The 19,363-nt window shown below is 36.0% G+C and overlaps 1 protein-coding gene across 10 annotated transcripts in view; it reads right to left on the bottom strand.

Moving 5' to 3' along the window:
* The window catches only part of LOC149285345 (receptor-type tyrosine-protein phosphatase delta-like), a 123,971-nt gene that overhangs the window by 61,660 nt on the left and 42,948 nt on the right, over positions 1-19,363 (bottom strand). For 4 of the 10 annotated variants that reach the window (XM_089495479.1, XM_089495484.1, XM_089495485.1 and 1 more), the window contains 6 exons: positions 7,165-7,353; positions 6,089-6,097; positions 5,454-5,471; positions 3,783-3,893; positions 2,745-2,756; positions 566-835 (listed from right to left, as the gene is read on the bottom strand). In XM_089495479.1, coding sequence (XP_089351605.1) covers positions 566-835; positions 2,745-2,756; positions 3,783-3,893; positions 5,454-5,471; positions 6,089-6,097; positions 7,165-7,353 — 609 coding nt within the window. The remainder of the gene's footprint in view (positions 1-565; positions 836-2,744; positions 2,757-3,782; positions 3,894-5,453; positions 5,472-6,088; positions 6,098-7,164; positions 7,354-19,363) is intronic. The other 6 variants (XM_089495480.1, XM_089495481.1, XM_089495487.1 and 3 more) reach the window with 3 other exon arrangements.

The following is a 19,363-nucleotide window of genomic DNA, read 5'->3' as shown; positions in this document are numbered from 1 at the left end:
CCTTCCCTCTCATACTAAAACATCAATTTAGTTCATCGTCCAAATTATTCAGATAACATAATGACAAATTAAACGGTGAAAGTTGAGAAACACTGCTATATGCCATTGACAAGATCATTGAGTATACAGAGGAAAAGCCATTTGGAGATTTAGACAATTAATTAGGTAGGGTAAGGGGGCAATATCTTAAAATATGTGAATTAAACTATGCACTTTTTGACAGATGAAATGAAGACCAGGCTGATTAACTACCCTCACATACTAAAATTAACAGAGCAATAGCAGCAATCTCACATAAAAATTTGATTGACATCAAAACAGAATACTGATTTTCTTTTTCTGTTTACAATTCTTAGTTATAAAAATACTGAGCGTAATCAGGTATCACAGAATAAGCTAATCAGCAATCAGACTAAGCAGACAGTTGAGGGGGCTTCAGTAAAGATTCAAATCCATAGTGTAGTTCTAAAATCACAACTATTTTATCATATAAAACTCTGCATTTCACCCCCTCAAAATGAATAGGGTTTACTTGTGTAATATACATGTATCAATGGGTTACTACCTTTTACGGAAATCTGCGCTATTGCTTCTATAACGCCAAGTGTCGACATTGCGACACACGTATAATTGGCTGATTGTCTGACATCGGTAAGTTCCAGGACGTTTCTTCCAATTGGCATGTCATCCTCAGGAGTCAGATCTTCAGCTCCCAACATCCATTTCACATAGGGCATTGGTGATCCTACAGCCACACATGTGATATTTACACTTCCCCCGGGCATAATCTCGTGATTCGTGGGTGGTATAGAGAATCTTGGAGGAACACGACGAACTGAACAAAATAAACAAATAACAATGAGTGACAACATATACAAAAAAAACCCCCACCTTTTTTTAGGCATAAGACATGCAAATTACAAACATGAAGTAACTAAAATAATGATTTGATTACATACAAGTTACATACAGTTAACATGTAAACATAATGTTATCCAAGTTTAAACATTACATAGTATGTACATGTAATAAAACACACTTAGTCAGACCTATCAGGTCCCCACATTTTACTATTGTACAAAGCACAAACACCATGCAAATATATATGTATATACTTATAGGCACGCAGATCTTTTATATACATATATATTCAAAAGTAGAACTGGAGGATTGCCAGCATGCGTGTGTCATATAGCATCAAATGCTGTGTGCTTCCAGACGATGTGAAGTAATGTGAAGGGCCACATTGTCACATCACAACCCTGACACACATTTAGATTACAAAGAGAGAACCGCCTTGCTCACTTTCAGACTTAAAAGTGGATGCAGCCTACCGACCTCACACTAACACTAACACAAAACCGAGAAAAATAAACAAATACATATAAAGAAATGTATTGTCACGTAAAAAAAAGGAAAAGGCAGAACCAGTAAAAGTACTGGATCTTGGTCATGCATGCAAGCAAATGACTGAGGTCTAGGCAACCATGCTTCGGGAGTCTCAGAAGAGTGCTTTAATAATTTGGAATGTCTATATTTATATAGGTTGACATTTTTATGTGTCCTGCATTCGAAACATAACAAAGACGACATGAGAATAAAACAAAACTAAAACAAAAAAGTTGGGTGTGATTAGGGATCTAGGGTAAAAAAGGAAGGGCAGTATTTGATTAGGCTGTATTAGTTAAAATGCCTCTACGATTGGGATTATACTGACCATGGCAGGGTAACACAATCACAATTTGGTTATGTTTGGATTTAGTGGAAAAGGTTACTGGATTAATACTAGGAGTAGGTTCATCTACATCTAAAAGGGCATCAACAATGCGGTTAATGGTATGTAAGCAATCACAGTTTGTTGGATGTATGCTAACAAACCATGAGACTAATAAAAGCCCCTGCTTCAAATATTCAACTGCTGCATGCTTTGTCACATTATATGTCACAACAAATTTAAAGCATTTGGGTATTTATGGTAATTGCTGGTAAGCAATTTTTTGTAATAACAATGTATTATATGCATCTCTTGCGCTTTAATCATTTTTACATACACCTAAGAAATAATAGGCACAAACTAATTTACACCTAAGTAATACAAGTACCGTACATATTGGCTCCAAAAGTGTGTATTACTGCAGCATCATAAACAATGGCTTTAGCATTGTTCTTTTTATTTTTTTTTTTACATAATTTAAAAATTTGGTTTCTTAATGGTTTGTTGTGTGCCACAATAGCGCAAATAGTCCTTAAAATCCTGGAATAATGGAATTTGTAGTGAATAATTGAAGAGGTTCTTACTGGAATGATTTTGCAAAAGTTTTACAGGCAGGACTGTAGGGGGTCATAGAGCAAGCAATTTACACAGGCAACAAAGACGATTAGAGAACATGCAGAACATACAGTTGAGGTGTGGTACAGACAACACCTCAAGTGAGAAAACTGTACTCATGCCAGAAAATAACATCTAAATTAATCTAAATTGTGGTAATCCAGGCAGGCATTAAAATTACATTAATGTAATCAGACCAAAGGTTGCCATGCACCCGAGAACATTCTTCGATGCATCACAGTTAGATATCAATAACAAGCAAAAAAAAAAAGCCATGTCTAAAGCATCCACTGCTAAAACATGACATCAACGGATAAAAAGGTCACAATGCAGCAACATTCATTTCATTTGTATTCTTTGTTATCGTTGAATTAATATTTTCGTAAGGTGGGTAAAAAGTAAAAAACACACCAACCTTCTCGCAGCTCTGAGGGATGTAGGGGTTTGATGCAGAACACAATGAAATGAGGAAAGGAGAAAAACAAGGGAAACACAGAGAGAGTAAAAAGGCCATATCAAGGCGTAAAACTGCTTTTCGAACATCTTTACTTGTAATATCTCCCTAAATTTCATTAAAGTCTACCATTTATCTTGGATAGAAATAATAGCTAGCCTTTGTTTTTTTTTTTTGCTTTCGGAAATCCCATACTCTTAACTAGCGTGAGGATCTGCAAGGTTCATAAAGTTCAAACATAAAATATATGGCCTCAAAGCAACATTGGTTTTGTATGCAGGCATATCAGATGTCATGTTGCAAATGATCTCTTTTAAATCAAATTTCAAAACCAAACTCGATATGTTCCTGAGGCCGCCAACGCTACAGTAATATTAACAAGGCACTAAAAAGATTGCCCCTTGTAAATAAAACGGTCACTTTATAGAAGTTTCATAATGAGTCATTTTGATTATTTTTTTATGATGCAGTCAGTTCATTACTGTAGGGGAAGGGATTACATTATCTATTAAATATAAAGTTAATAATAAAATACAGAAGGAAGGTAGTAAAATAAGCGTGATGAAAATAACAGTTATGCTCTCTACAAAGTGTTCTTTGAGGTTAGAAGGTTATCCACCGCAAAAAGTTAAAGTCAGTTTACATTATCCACCACGATGCCACAGAACCTAAACACAGTAGCACACCAGGCAATTTATGCTTACTCAAAATTACTGTTATCTGTTATTTTTAATTTAAATACAATTTAGCAAAAGACATTTGAAAAATCAAGCAAAAAGAGCAAAACGCGCGTCTAAGTCTCTGCAAGAAATATACAAATTAAGATATAAATATACTTACAAATCACTGGTAAAGAAAGATAACTATATATATATACATTTTTCTTTCCAGTTAAATGTTGTCCACACTCCAATTTTCATAATAGTAACTGGGTGGATCCCGAGAGTAATAGCCTTGTGTCTGAGAAGAATTTAGACACAAGGGTTTTGTTATTCCTACCTCTTACATATAGATTTGCAGGAGCAGAATATCGTGTCCCAGCACTGTTGGTTGCAACACACTCATATTTGCCCTGGTCAGACTCTTCACTCTGCTCAATTTGGAGTGCACCTGTCCAGATACAAAATATACAGCCAAAAAAATAATCAAAAAGGGGTTCTGAGTCAGTTGTTGTCCCAATCAGCTTTATGCAACACATATCCCTGAATACGGAGTTCCCATCACCGTCGATTCTTGCTATGGGTTACGGACAAAAGTGATGCAATGGTCATATAACATTAATTGTATCCATTGATAATAAATAAAGGAATGTACTATTGCACGTATAACAGGCTGTTTATATTGTTTACAACATTCACTTTATTGTTACATTTTATTTAAATGAGGATGAGTGAATCTGCTTCAAGGAAGTATGTCTTTTAAATATACCAAATAAGTGTTTAAACATTTTAAATGTATGGGAAATATTATACTTAATAATATCAGGTAGGGGCAGTTTAAAGAAAAAAATACTCTTTTCTGCATTTAAAAAGAGGGGTAAAAATAAGCAGCAAGAAAAAAAAAGCTGCCTGGAAAAAAAAATAAGAAAATCCAAGAAAAAAAAAAGAAACTGTGTTTGGTTAACCATGTTTTTTTAAATTGTTTTTTTTTTTTGTTTTTTCAAGAAATAAAACTCCCTTAGGACATGCAGGTTTGAAAGAAAGACACTTTTTGTTGCAACTTACAATTAAAGATGTGTGCTGGAAAATAAAGAGCATTTGGATTAGAAAATAAAAATATTGAAAACAATGGCGAGAGCCAAGTCAATGAGAAACCAACCAATCACTGCTCGAGGTCCTCTGAAGGCCCCTAAGACACCCATCAAAATCCACATATGGGATTAGCAGTGTGGTGTCACAAAACCCAAGAAAAAAGCAAAACAAGAAAAGTATAAACATTGTTTCAGTACATGGAAAAACAGTACCATAAGCATAATATTCAGACACATAGCTGTAAACCTGGTGCTTCCAAGACCCGTAGAACTGCTCCAAAAAGTTGATGAAGAAATTCAAGAAAAAGTAAGTGAGGGGGAAAAACATTTTTTGTCAATGTACAAGAAGAAAATACCATGTTTTTTCTAATTTGCTAAAAGAGAAAAAAAACGTGAAAACCCCAGAAGAACCAATACAAGACCAAAAACCAAAAAATAAAGATTTCCAATCTCTGAAAGATAAAAGCAAAAAGACGATAGTTCCGGCTCCTTCTGCATGTCTCCAACTGTTCCCCAGACCAAGTGGCATAGGTCCGGAACAAGAACAGCTAAGGAAGAAAAAAATATTTTTTTCCCTCCAATCAGTCGGACAAAAAAAAAAAAAAGAAAAAAAAAAAAAAAAAGAAGAACAAGAAGAAGAAAAAAAGAGGGACAAATGGAAAGCTGTGACTGGGCTTTGGTCAAAAAGACCTTGATATGCTTTCTTTGAAGCATATCACAACATAAAATATTACATCAACTGAATCTGAAATCAAATTAAAAAGACACATGGGTTCATAACAAAACAAATGTGATTCAGACAAACTTATTAAAATGTTTTGTTTTTGTTTCTTTTAATGACAAGTGACATGTACAAGAATAATGGATATACACAAAGAATGAATAAGATTGTTCTGCGAATGCTAGTTCAGCAATCTTACCTCTTATTGGTGTACCACCTGGGTGGATAATATGAATGCAAATAAGATTAGAAAGAAGAATCATTAGTACCAGAAGAAGGAGGCTAAGGCTTTGGAAGAAGAATTATATTACACTAACAGAATAGAAAAGGAAAACAGGAATACTGTATACGGAAGAGCCTGAAGAGGTCCTGAAAGCTAAATCCACTGTACCACAAAGAGCCAAGGAACCCAATATGGGAATGGTACTCTCTAAGTAGCACAGGTAGCATGGATTAGTAGAGGTTGGCACTGACGTTTTGTAGCATCCAAATTATTGAGGCAAGGTAGATTGTATACTTATTAGGTGATTTAAGGAGACATGATTTCTAATACTCTAAAGGTTCCGTGAAGGGTATTTGGGAAACAAACACTGTGGTAAAGGTCACAATAGGATATCTAATTTGGAAGTGAAACCAAGGGCATACTCTTGTTGAAAAATGTGTCTTAGTTTTTGACAACAATTTTGTGAGGGTGTGTGTGCCAATACAGAGGGCTTGTGAGTATACTTGCCAGTAGTAAAATGCATGCCATGCATTTTAACAATACTGAGAATACAAAGGCTTATCTAAGCATATCGTGTGGGGGTGAAGTGTGCTGCAGAACTAAGCACTTACCAATAGATTCTGAAGATTTATATACGGAAAGAAGAGAGACAGCATAAAAATATTATTATATTCCTTATATTTTTGGCACTTATTAAAGTTCTATAAATCTATGTTAGTTATGTCACACTGTGATAATTAATTCTTAGGTAACATTAAAAATAAGAAAATCCGCACACATTTTCTGCTGACAACAATGAAATAGGAAATTCACGATTAAGACAATTTGAACAGCACAGGACAGGTCAGAAAGCCAGGATTTTGGAGAGAACAGAAAATTTGGGGATCCTAAAATATGTGCATTTTAAGCAATAGTGCTTTTGATAGCCGGTTCGACATTTTATATTATTGGGGTGTACTTTTGTGAATTCAATGTCACACTTGTTCTAATATGCCTGTTGGGCTTACAGCCTGAGAAGAATGAAAGAGCTTCTGTAAAGTGCCTACATCTGATACAGGTTGGAGCATGGTGAAACCTGGAATAACCCAAGGTTCACCATATATAAGAAAATGACCAGGAAGTAGTCAACTGTTCATGTAAAATGCCAAAGCATATCTTACCCTCCCTCGCTATGTAATTTTTTATTGGGGAGGGGGCAGATTGTTAGGCCTGTTAGCTTGGTGGTTTATGTAGAAAACGATATTTGTGATCCTTTTGAAGTTTCTGTAGTAATGGATATTTTTTGTAATGGAAAATTACCATTGGTACTCCTTCTTTTTGGAATGAAGTACAATGTTGGAATAGGTTTGTTAAAATAAAAATAGAAAGTAATAAAAAAAAGAAGAAGAGGAATGGATCTGTCAAATATCACATTAATGCAGTAAAATAAACAGATAGTTTGGAGTACAGTCACAGCAGTGAGCAATGAAGGATAAACTGACGCCGCAAAACGCATACATACGCACACAAACATACACACTCACAGGAAGACTTTAGAATCAGCAGCAACAGCGCCACAAACATGAAAAACATACTAAGTAACATAGAAAAGAGAGGAAGAAGAAGGAAACTGTAACCTAAAAATAAAAGTAAAAAAAGTGAGAGAAAACTGTTTTTGACATTACGTTCCCTGGTAGCAAGACCCTACCTGATCGTAACTGTTTGATCCGTCCATTGCTGTTGCTGGTATCTACAGGCAAGTAGTCTTTGAACCAAGTTATTTCAGGGTCAGGGTTTCCACTGGCTGCACATAACATGGTGGCTGTACGTGTACGCTCAACCACCTTCAACTGAGGGCCCATATCAATGGTGGGAAAACCACGTGGGATTTGGTCCTCTGAAAAGAAATCCACATTAAAGGTTGGTGTTGAGCTTTTTTATGTATTATGAAAGTCATAAAAGGTTAATTTCTTTTGGATTATACCAATATCTTCAACAAACAGATATACTGGAGGGCTATGTGTTATAATGTGGGAATTTCTCACAAGGATTCCTTTGTACGATATACTGGCGAAGAGTAACCTGATTTCCATAAACTAAAACTTACATGCAGGAGATAAAAGCACTGATATAGATAATGTACTCCTGTCGTGCTCTGGGTACAGGTATCTCAACCTGTCTGTTGGATGGATAACAGTAATAAATGAAAGCACATATCACCCAGATATTGCATATTTACTTCACACTGGAGACAAAAAGATAATGGTCTTCACATACAAAACATAACAGCACGGCGTGATGAGGAACATGTCAACAAACCACCTAAAGCGTTTCATCCATAGAAACTGGACTAAATTGTGGTATGCTTTCACACGAAGGAATACAAGTTAAGGTTTTGTCACCAGTGTGAAGTGGATGTGCATTATCTGGGGGATATATGTGCTTTTGTTTATTACAATTAACCAAATATATATTTGCCACCCATTTAGATACAAGATGATGCTATCAGTAATCAGTTAACAACTCTAGTTTGACTGTAGTTTTAGTAGGAATGTCTGTCACCAACAACTGATAGCCCAAACCCCAAACAGGATGATATCAATTAGGTTCAATATTCATCACCCATGATGAAGAAATGATATAAAAACATTGTGATGGTCTTGTTTTGCATTTGTGTCTGGTTTCTACCTGATTATCAGGTACTTGTCAATACAATTCAGAATTTGACATACATTAACTTGAAATTATTTGAGTTCATACTTTCTTGTCTGATGGGTTGGATGGAATGATGGATGGAATGAAAATCATAACAATTGGAAATTAAATGCTGAATATTTTGGTGATGTAATTACTACAATGATGAATTTCTGTTTTAATACAAAATTAAACTATAACCTTCCAAATTTGTATTTTCTCACATAACATAAGTTAATAGTAAATGATTAAAGCATAAAAAAGGTATCTAGAAACTATAGCCTGCTAGCCAAAACATTCTCCATAGGTGTAGACTGTGAGGCTTTGCCTATTACCCGTTTCCTAATTATCTTGTCTCCATTCTTCTTTCACTTTCTGTCTATGGGAGGCTTAGTCCTAGGTCTCATGCTCACAAAACATTGCTTTTTATCTCTTTTCCTTTCCCTTGGTCTCATTTTCCTCTTTGGTCATTCATTTACACAATTCAACATGAGAACATTTAACTCAAAATGGTTGTTGTTTAAAAGAAAAAAACAAAACAGCAGACTCTCACTTATTCTAAAACCTCTTGAGACTCAAAAAGAAAGACAATTTGAATTTGATGAAAAAAGTCATTACACAATGAATCTGTCCCACTGCATTCTGTGTGTGTATATACGGCAATCTCATGCTGCCTACTTGTGTTATAGAGACACCATATGCTACCAGTTCATTCTGGCTGCTGACTGTATTTCACCCTGTGTCCACAAATCATTATCTTTCCTAGGAAGATAATACAAACCTTTACTTTGACTTGGTAAACACCTACTATTATCCTTAGGCATCATATGGGAAAAGTGCAGAAACACTGTCATTGTAAAGCATTATGCTGGCAGTCAGAAAGCTTAGTGAACCTTTGCTCTTAGAAGAAAATACAGAGCACTCTTTAGATCCCAGAACTGTAGAAGTACCATTATTCTAATATATATATATATATATATATATATATATATATATATATATATATACATACACACACATTAATGGTAAAGATACCAACAAAGCTTACGGACCACCGAGTAACAGCCTTGAATCTGGTAACTTTTTACTCTTGTAACTTCTGCTGTTGGATCTACTAATAAAGCAATCTTGAATAGTTGATAGCTCTTTCTAGTGACATTAATTCAATAAAAAATTAACATTGATATATTATTATTATTTAAATATTAATAACTTTGAAATCTACCAAGTCGTGAAAGGGCTATACCAGCAGCTTACTATATCTAAGGCTGATGAAATACAATGTTTCTTTTGTAACAGTAATGGTTTTCTGTTTTAAATGGCAACGACCAGTAATGAAGTTCCCCCAGCCCACGCTTCTGTCCTTCTTTGTATTCTGATGAGCAGTCATGTGCTGTATTACGGTTACCGTTTCTCCAATGCATGCCAGAGCAGTGATGTCATGTTTTTTCTTTTCTCTTTTCCTTTTTGTTACATGCACACAATCCAAGTTTAGCAGGCTCAGCTAACAATATCACTTCTGTGTCTCCGCTTGGCACATCACAGCAAAACAGAAAATACGTGAAGGTCCTTTAGTTTGCGGTGACTGACATCTTAGAAATAGCCTATTCCATTGACTGTGATTCTCCCTCCATTTGAATGATACTAACAGACAGTTCTCATGGTAGCGCTCCCCAATTGCTTGGTTCTGGGCCATTGTTCAGTTCTTTAACGCTGCACAACTATTCATTATTCCATCTCACTAAATTAATGTGATACAAAACATAGTTGTTGCCTCTTATTAGCAAAAATACACGCTTTTGTTTAGATTAAGGTTGCACGGACGAGGCTCCCGTTAAGTCTTTGTGATTCTTTTCAACAAATGGCATTTGCAACACAACTGTAAGATTTCCAATAAAAGAGACGGTATATAATAATACAAACCTAGATAATATTAAACCTGTTGAAAAACGGGGGGGGGGGGCTACATCTTGTAGTGCCCTTTTAAATAGTTTTGGATCAAAAGAGATATAAAATAGACAGTTCCTTTTAAGACTTTTTTTCTCCAGTTTAAGTAATCATAAATGCACATAAAAAGTGTTAATTGTGTATATTTTCTAGAGAATTCTGGAGAATACAGAAAGGTTATCCAAAAGTGCTAATGACTACAATCAGGGTCTAACAAAGTAAACAAAATATGTATATATATATATATATATATATATATATATATATATATATATATATATATATATATATACACATATATATATATATACACATATATATATATATACACATATATATATATATATACACGCCTCTGTATATATATAAACCGCTGTCATTTTCACTATTGCTTGCATGCCTTAGTGATATGATACTTATTCTGCTTGTAAGCAGTTAACTCAACCTAAGGTTTAATTAACCATGTCTATCTGGTTAACATAACATTGCTTATGAGCCCCTAAGTGGAGCAAAATGGTTATTTTTCTCTTACAGAAACAGTTTCCTCACACTGAAATGCATTTTTTATTTCCATTTATAAGCCATTTAGTTACACCACGCACAGTACTGAGAATTAATAGCTATTTTAAGAGGTAATTCATTTTCCTTACTTTACAAAGCCAAAGTGCAATGAGGTAATGGCTATGGCCTACGTTTAGGGCTGGCATAATTCCCAATCAGGTTTACCTAGGCCCAAGGGATCCATTATGTGCATGCCTAAAATTACTGGCCCAATTTGCGAAAACTTTAACAACCATTCTGCTTTCTCAATGACTCAATAATGTGCACGCAAATACGTCAGTGTTTCCAAAACCTTCCAGCCATCCCGATGACATTAATATTATGCGGAGAGTGCAAATCCGACAAAATCCCTTTTTTTAGATTAATATTTCATGGGTCAAACATGTTCCTTCTAGGCTCTGATAATTATTTGTATTTTGGCATACAAAGTCAGGGGTGAATAAGTGACTGCTTATTTTAATACACAACCTAGGACCATATCCTGCTCGCACTGCCCCTTGCAGTAAGGTTTAAAGGAACGGTCATCCATGTTGGATCATAAAGAAACGGACAAAATGGCTGCCGATCTGTTCTAAGAGGCAATGAGCACGATGCTTCCAAGAGGCTCACCCTTTACCTTTGACAAAGAAAAATTGAGGTCTTTAACTGATAAGGTATTTTCATCCTGGCAGAAAAGGTCACTTCTATGTGTCTCCAGAAAATATTGCTATTTATAATGTTTTGCTAATTTTTTTTAATAACGAAATAGAAATAAAGTACATGTACTCTAAAAGGAGCCAGTAACAATGTCCAATATCTCAGCAGAGAGAGAGAGAGAGAGAGACAGAGACAGAGAGATAGATAGATAGACAGACAAAAAGATGTAGATAGATAGATAGACAGCAAAAAATATAGATAGATAGACAGATAAACTGAGAAATGTACTAGTAATGCACACCTCACCTCAGACCACCTCGATTTTATATGAATAGTAAATCCGTTATCATCTGATCATTGCTAAACAAATTCTGACCTAGATTTTAAGATGATGCTTCATACAGCAGGCTTAATCACAAGGTTGCGAAGCCTCCTTTCACATTCTAGAGTGCATTTCCATCACTGCTAGGTCTCTAAAGAACTGTGAGCATAAAAAAAATCCATATAGATATTTAACCATTTGAGTTCCAGTGGCCAGTATACCCCCCCCTCCATGAGAAGTTAAGCCAATTTTTCTTATTTTCCTACTGTCAGTTTTAATGTTATTGATAATTTTTACTGTTATAGCACCACAATATCTGCTGGCCCTCTATAAATAAAAGTAATGTACAAATAAACACACTAGGGTGATCTACAGCACTCCAGTCCAAAATAGCTTCTGGGCTCCCTCCAGCACCATGGAGCTGGATAAATGTCACCACTGCAGGCTCCTGCTGGATTATCCTTCATTTTAAATAAAATGTCAGAGACACAATGTAAGGCAGCACACAGTCTGTCTACTGGCGTCTCCCTCTATGCCTGTCTTTTAAGGAAAATGGCAAAGCAGTCTCAATTCTTTGTATATTCATATAATTAATTTATGTATATTCACCAGACAGAATAACTTGTGGTTACATGATGCAAAGGCTGATGGGATTATGTACTGAAATATCTAATATGGAGGCATATATATATATATATATATATATATATATATATATATATATATATATATATATATATATACATACATATATATAATATAGAGACAAAAGTATTGGGACACCGGACCATTACACCAACAGGGACATTGCATTCTAAATACATAGACATTAATATGTAGTTGGTCCCTCCTCTGCACTCTTTAGGGAAGGCTTTCCACCGGATTTTGGAATGTTTTGGTGAAAAGTTTTGTCCATTCATTCAGTAAAGCATTTGAAAGGTCAGGCACTGATGTTGGACCAGAAGGCCTGGCATTCCAGTTGATCCCAAAGGTGTTTGATGGGGTTGTGGTCAGGGCTCTGTGCAGGCCAGTCAAGTTCTTCCACACCAAACTGCTCCAACCATGTCTTTATGGACCTTGCTTTGTGCACTGGGGCAAAGTCATGCTGGAATAGAAAAGGGCCTTCCCCAAACTGTTCCCACAAATATTATATTGCATTATATTTCTAAAGAACATCCTACTCCCTCGTAGTTTACTTAATGAGATGAGATTACAGACAAAATGTTGAAATACTGTCCTTTCAGCTGATTTGAGTTCCTTCTGAGACAAAGGTTAGGCATTAAGACACACCTTTGCCACAGTCTTGTAAGGATATTTTGCTTATGCCAGTTGTAAAAGCTATCACTAGACCAGGAGTTCCTACTGGTTGTGCGATGTCACCCTAAACAACTTGATACTAAGATCACTGATTTTATAAGCAACAAGTCCAGAAATCGGGTGAGATATTAGTTCTTTTAAAAGAAAGTAACATACAGCATCATCTGCAAATCTATGTCATGTCTATACAATTTTAACCTGTAACCATGTTGCAGATATAATATATATAATGATATATATATCTATATATATATATATATATATATATATATATATGTATAGACATAATTTGCATGTTATTACATAAAGCTGTATATTCAGAGAAGATTTTAGATACAGTGTAACAGTGAATACTGTAGAAGTAAAACTTGTAACATGTTGTAAACCCTTGATGTTAGTTTTTTATATATACTATATATATTATATATATCAAATGTACTTTTATTTTAAGTGGAGGAGTGATGACACGTGTTAGGCATTGCTGGAGGGTATTCCTATAGTACAAGGGTAATTTGTTAAGTCTGGCTTCATCATTTATAACCTCTGAGTGGTTTCCCCTTTAAGCCCTGCATGCTGATGGAATCAATACGAATATGCTCCTCAAATATATACCCCTGACCCATGTTTGTTTTAAGCTGTATCATTCATAATGGTGATGGATTGGTAATGGTGTTTCTTTTTTTTGTCTGCACAAAGCACACAGCATAAAAAGAGCATATATCTTATGCCCAAGGTCAGAAGAAAATGAATGAATAAAGAGACGGATAAAATGGAGTTCGAGTTGAATGGTCTGAGTGCTCTACGGGCTAAAGCCAGGGAACACCATACAAAGCCCATTATATTACAAGCCCGTGAAGCATTTCAAAAGTGTAATCGTTTCCATGGGCTAATACATAAAACAACCAATCTTTAACACTGCTGTTATATGATAGCCTCCAGGTGTCACACAGGGGTAACTGCTTCAATGTTTATTTAGCATATTCCATTTCTCACTCATAACCTTCAGCAATAAACACAAATAAAAGTAGGCAGCTAGAAAATAATTTAATAAACACATAAAAAAGTTTTCGAAAGATTTTCTACACTTGCTCTCGAGTCTTTGATCATTTACCTACGATTTCCAGCATGCACAGATTACAAAGCACATATACTATATTTATATGTGTAGCTTGTAGTTAGTTGTAGCTGCTAAATATCTAAGAAAACTTTTTTGTCTATGTCGAGAATAAAGATTTTGGTATTTGGCGGTACAACCAACTTTTAGTAGTTTTAACAGAATATTGAAAAATTTGTGCCCCAATTAAACCTACTTGTATTAGCTCAGAAAGAATGAGACAGGTTGCATAACAAAACAAGGAAAGAAATAAGAGAGATCCCCCTTGTACATATTAAAATGAGTGATTTCTTCCATGACGGTTACATGCAATTAAATCATATAACATCTGTTTGACTGCGGCATATAAACATGTTGAGTATGCAAGCTCATTGACACCTAGTAATTTTATTGGCAATGGAACAATTGGCACAAACCCATGTAGGTGCTTTTCCAGTAGACCACGATAAAATCACAATCCTAGAACGGATGCTAGATTATAACACTCTGCATTATCAGGCTGCCCAAGGAATTACAACCTATTTAGTCATAGACTGTAGAGACAGTATGACTACATACCATATTGGCTCGGATATAGGCCGCCCCCGTATATAGGCCGCACCCTAAATGTTTGGTGCTTTTTTAAAGAAAAAGTTTTTTTCTTTAAAAAAGCACCAAAAAAACATGATGTGCCGGCACCGGAAGTTGTGTACGCGTATTGCGTAGATGTCTCCCGCCGGCCCCGCAAGACACCCGGGAGTCTCCTCTGGTAAGTCTTGGGGGCAGAGGTAAAACGCATCGTTCGGACCATCCGCACGATGCGCTTAGACAACCTCCCGTGCCGGAACCCCCCCCCGTGGAAAGTGCTGGCAGGGGAGGCTGTCTGAGCGTATCGGGGAGTAGGATGCAGGTCCCCTGCACCGCTGCGGGGGATCTGTATCCTAACCCTGCCCGGCGCCCGGGACTGCATGTCCTGGGCGTCGGGCGCTAGACCCCGAATATAGGCCGCACCCCCACTTTAAGTGGGGGAAAAAAGTGCGGCCTATATTCGAGCCAATACGGTATGTCTTAAACACTAAACAATATATTTGTTTACTGTCCCTGACTGCCCCACAGGATGCCCTATGCATTTGCGGTGGGTCACTACAAAAACTGAAGAGCATACGATGGTCTGAATGTGCATTGATAGCATTTCTGGATAGCAAAGGGCTAGCTATCCAGCTACACTTACTATTTGTTAAACAACACCCGGAGAGCTATCTGTTAGTTACCCCTGGTCTGAGGTACATCAAATTACAATGCCAAATCACAGAAACTCTATTGAATGCGAGGATATTTCCTGAGTGCAGTGAAAAAAATAAGTGTACTCTTCCATGTGCAGGCTTTGCACCGGACCAATCTGAAAAAGGAATCACGTGTCCTTTTTATCTATCTTGTTAGACCTTTGTCCTTATTTTTGCCGTCATGACTACAACCTCTACAATTCTCCAGCAGTTCGGTATCAACAGAGCTGACAGATCCCTACAAACTGGTCTCCCCCTCGTACCCTTTCACCACTCCAATCCGTCCTCAACACTGCAGCTAGATTAATCTTTCTTCGTCACCAGTCCTCAGCTGCTGCTCCTCTTTGCCATTCACTTCATCGGCTCCCCATAGCCATTAGAGCAAAGTTCAAACTTCTGACCCTGACCTACAGAGCCCTTAACAACTCCCCACACCCTTATATCTCTACCCTCCTATCCAAATACACCCCTAACAGCCCTCTTCATTCCTCTCACGACATTTGTCTTTCTTCTACCATCATTACCTCTTCCCACTCATCTTAGCACCATAAAGATAAGCATTTAAGGCTTCTAGAACTGAGAGTTCCAATGCAAAATTTTGCTGAAATCCTCATCTCTGAGTTACCATCGTATTAAAAAAAAAGCTATTTCTTATGTATGTGCAAACCGAGGTGTAAGATACTAAACAAGAACGTCCTCTTCATGTTCAAGTAAAATAATTGCTTTCTTGAACATTTTTATTGCAAAGATGTCCAGTATATACAATTAAATATTCACAAAGCGGATTAAATGAAAAGGACACAAACATCTGCACCTATTTTTTAGCTTAGCATTACATTCCTGGGGATTTTTGTTCTGTTGAAGTAATGAGCATCCAGCATAAACCAGCACCAACTATATATATATATAGATATATATATATATATATCTATATATATATATGTTTTTTCTTATTAATGCAAAGGATTGTGTTCTCAGTGCAACAAGTTATAGTACCTGCTAACACCAAAGAGATTAAGAGGCTCCCCCGCTCAGTCTATTTAAGACCGCCGTTGTGAGCATGTATGCACTATACAGAGTAGAAAGTTATTTATTTTCGTGTTTAAATCCCATGCATTAGATTTAGACTCCGAGGTTCATTTTCAAGATTATGCATGAGGGATTAGCTGCATAATTCCCATTACTCTTAAAGGGAATTGCAAACCTAATCCTACGTTCTCTAGCACTGCATATTACATTGGAATATATATATATAAAAAGCATTGCTTACGGAGGAGTTTTTAGAAAGTGATAGATACAATGCTGTAGAAGTTCTGAATATTTCAACCCAATACTTTTTTTAAAAACAGTGTACTTTGGTTTCTTTGAAAGCTCCTGGAGGAAAGCATTAAAATTGTTCCCTGTTGTGTCTATATTTTATTTGAAGATGTGAAATTATGACTTTTTATCAATCTTTCTCAGTAATAAGCAACAGCATGGAGAGTTCACCCTCAAGCGGTGTTACTTAACTTTTAATGTGCAGAGCAGAATATCACTTAGGAGCTTGGTCTTTTAAGAGATAAATATCACTTTCTTTAAAGTGTAATTGTGTATGAAATAAATGTACATGTAAAATCTTATTCCTATTTCCCGAGACTTCAAAGGGCCAAAGATGGGCACTTTTGGCTTTGTGGGTGTGGTTAGAATTATAGGCCAGAAGTTGGGCTTTGCCAGTGCTTTTGACATATTGATTGCTTTTTATGTAACTGAATAAAACATTTCTAACAATAATGTATTTCATTTACAGTGTTGATTTTATAAACACATTTTCTGCTTTTCATAACATTTAGGGCTTTAGAACATCGGCGAACACTCATAGCCAGAAAACATTATGAGATCCTTCAAAAGAAGGACATCGAGGGAAGTGAAAAGCAAAGAGCAATTTGGATTTCAAGGAGAACACTTGGAAGATATTCATACCTGGGACTTCCCAGGCCTGACATCCTGACCTCTCCTGTTATAGAAGGTAGGAACGTGGCAATGTGGTTGAAACAAGGAGCAGGTTTAACGACACATAGTGTGGCGAGTTGGTAGAACCTGGACAAGACGTGACCCATGGCCCCGTCTGGAGAGTAAGCACACAAACGCGAAGGCCCAGTAACCAACTCGGATATCTGAACTCTCTGGATGAAATTGGGAAAGTTTCCACGTATGGAGATATGTTATGATTAGTTGTTACTTATGACAGAGAAGCAACCCTTAGGTTTATATGCCAAGGTCATTGATGTAGCTGACACACCCATGTTGGGCAAAATACATGTTTAAGGAGCTGTGAGTTTTTGCATACATCATTTAAAAAAACAGCCTATGTTTTACATTTGGTTTTTTTTCCAGAGGGAAAATATAGTTCATAACTTTACCTTAATTTATTTCAATGTGGCTTTTTTTTTTCTTCTGTGGCTATATGGCCAGAATATATGAATCATAATAGGAAAAAAAAATAGTTCTCTGGGGACATGGATAATATTGCAATGTATTATCATGACCACTGTGTAATAAAAGTTCAGAGTTTATAAATGGACCCTTTGGGCACTTGCACAGCCAATGCTCATAATCACGTGTAAAAACTGTGAAATACATCCAATGCTTACTTAACTATGGGCAGCGAAGAAGAAAAATCATCTTTAGTAAGAATTTTGCAGTTCATAAAAATCTATTATGTCATTGCATATTTTCCTACATGGGATAAGCTACATTACATAATATTTTTTTATTTTTTTAAAAGTGATTAATCTTACCCAATGAATCGTATCACACATAAAGCCTGTAAATGCTATATAAAAACAAAAGCATATTTAAAATGTATACATTGGAAACAGACCATCAGTCTGCTCCTTTCAACAGCCAAAATTAAGGAACAATTCTGTTTGTAAGTCTACAGGAAGGTCCTAATTTAGTGGGTGATGCCGACATAAAATGCAGGATTCAAAATGTTGTGCAAGAGTAATATATGGCAGACCCTATACCATAATCATAACAGTATACTTAGTAGGAGTTTGCCACTTATAATAACAATCTAGGACATAGAATTAATGGAAGGCTGTAGGCCTCTTTCTCTTCTTCATGAAGAAAGGAGGGAAGTTCATGGATTGTTAGGGACCAAAATGCCCAAAATGGGCAGGGAATGTATTGAATAAGCAAGAGCAGGATTTCCACCCTGAAGAAAAGACACTGCCTTGAGGTCCAACAATCAGATGTTAAACCTAAAAACACTGGGCCAAAACGCCAGACATGGCTTCCAGTTATCTATTTCAGGACTACAGTAGTTTCTTGGAATTATAAAAGTTTAGTGCCAAACATAAGCACATGCTATAGGTAGTTGTAATACATTCATTTCACTTTACTAAAAATGTTATGGAGACAAACCTCTTTAGGTAAAAAGGAAAATATAACATGGTTTATGTTGTATGAATTAAGATCAGGCATCATTTGGAATGTGACAGTTCCCCTTTAATGTTCTCAAAATGTTTTTCAGCTTAATACGTAATAGAATGTCAGACACAAATCGTTAGCATTACATTTGTTCTCTAAACCAATGGTTTTAGCAAGATTTATGGCTTCTATTAATTGCACAGAAATAGGGTAGACTTACTCTCAGAAAACAATTGTAACATGAATAAGCCAGAGTATTTATAATTGCATGCATAAATTACAGAGCCGGCTCAATTACTTTCACATTTCCTTATTTATTGGTCTGCTTTATTTTTAGATTTTGGGAATCATTCTACAAAGCTCATTTGTTAGCAGGTAATCCTGATCTGTCTACTTGATAATTTCTTCACAGTAAGTCCAGAACTATTCATAGAATGGTACCAGCAGGAAACAGAGCCGTACAAGTGAGGATGCTTTGAGTGTCTTCATGCTGTCAATGCCGATAAAGAAGACTTTTTTTTTTCTCATAATACTACACTTGTGCTAAATAAGGGCACTGGCCATAAGAGATTTTTATTTAATAATGATGTTGTACTTGTATGCCCTGGACTAAATTTCTCTCTGCACATTTTCATAATGTTTA

The sequence above is a fragment of the Sceloporus occidentalis genome, unplaced genomic scaffold, assembly GCF_023333645.1.
Source record: "Sceloporus occidentalis isolate IW3139 unplaced genomic scaffold, rSceOcc1.0.p SCAF_80, whole genome shotgun sequence".
Classification (NCBI taxonomy): Eukaryota; Metazoa; Chordata; class Lepidosauria; order Squamata; family Phrynosomatidae; genus Sceloporus; species Sceloporus occidentalis.
This window is presented reverse-complemented; position numbering and strand designations above follow the sequence as displayed.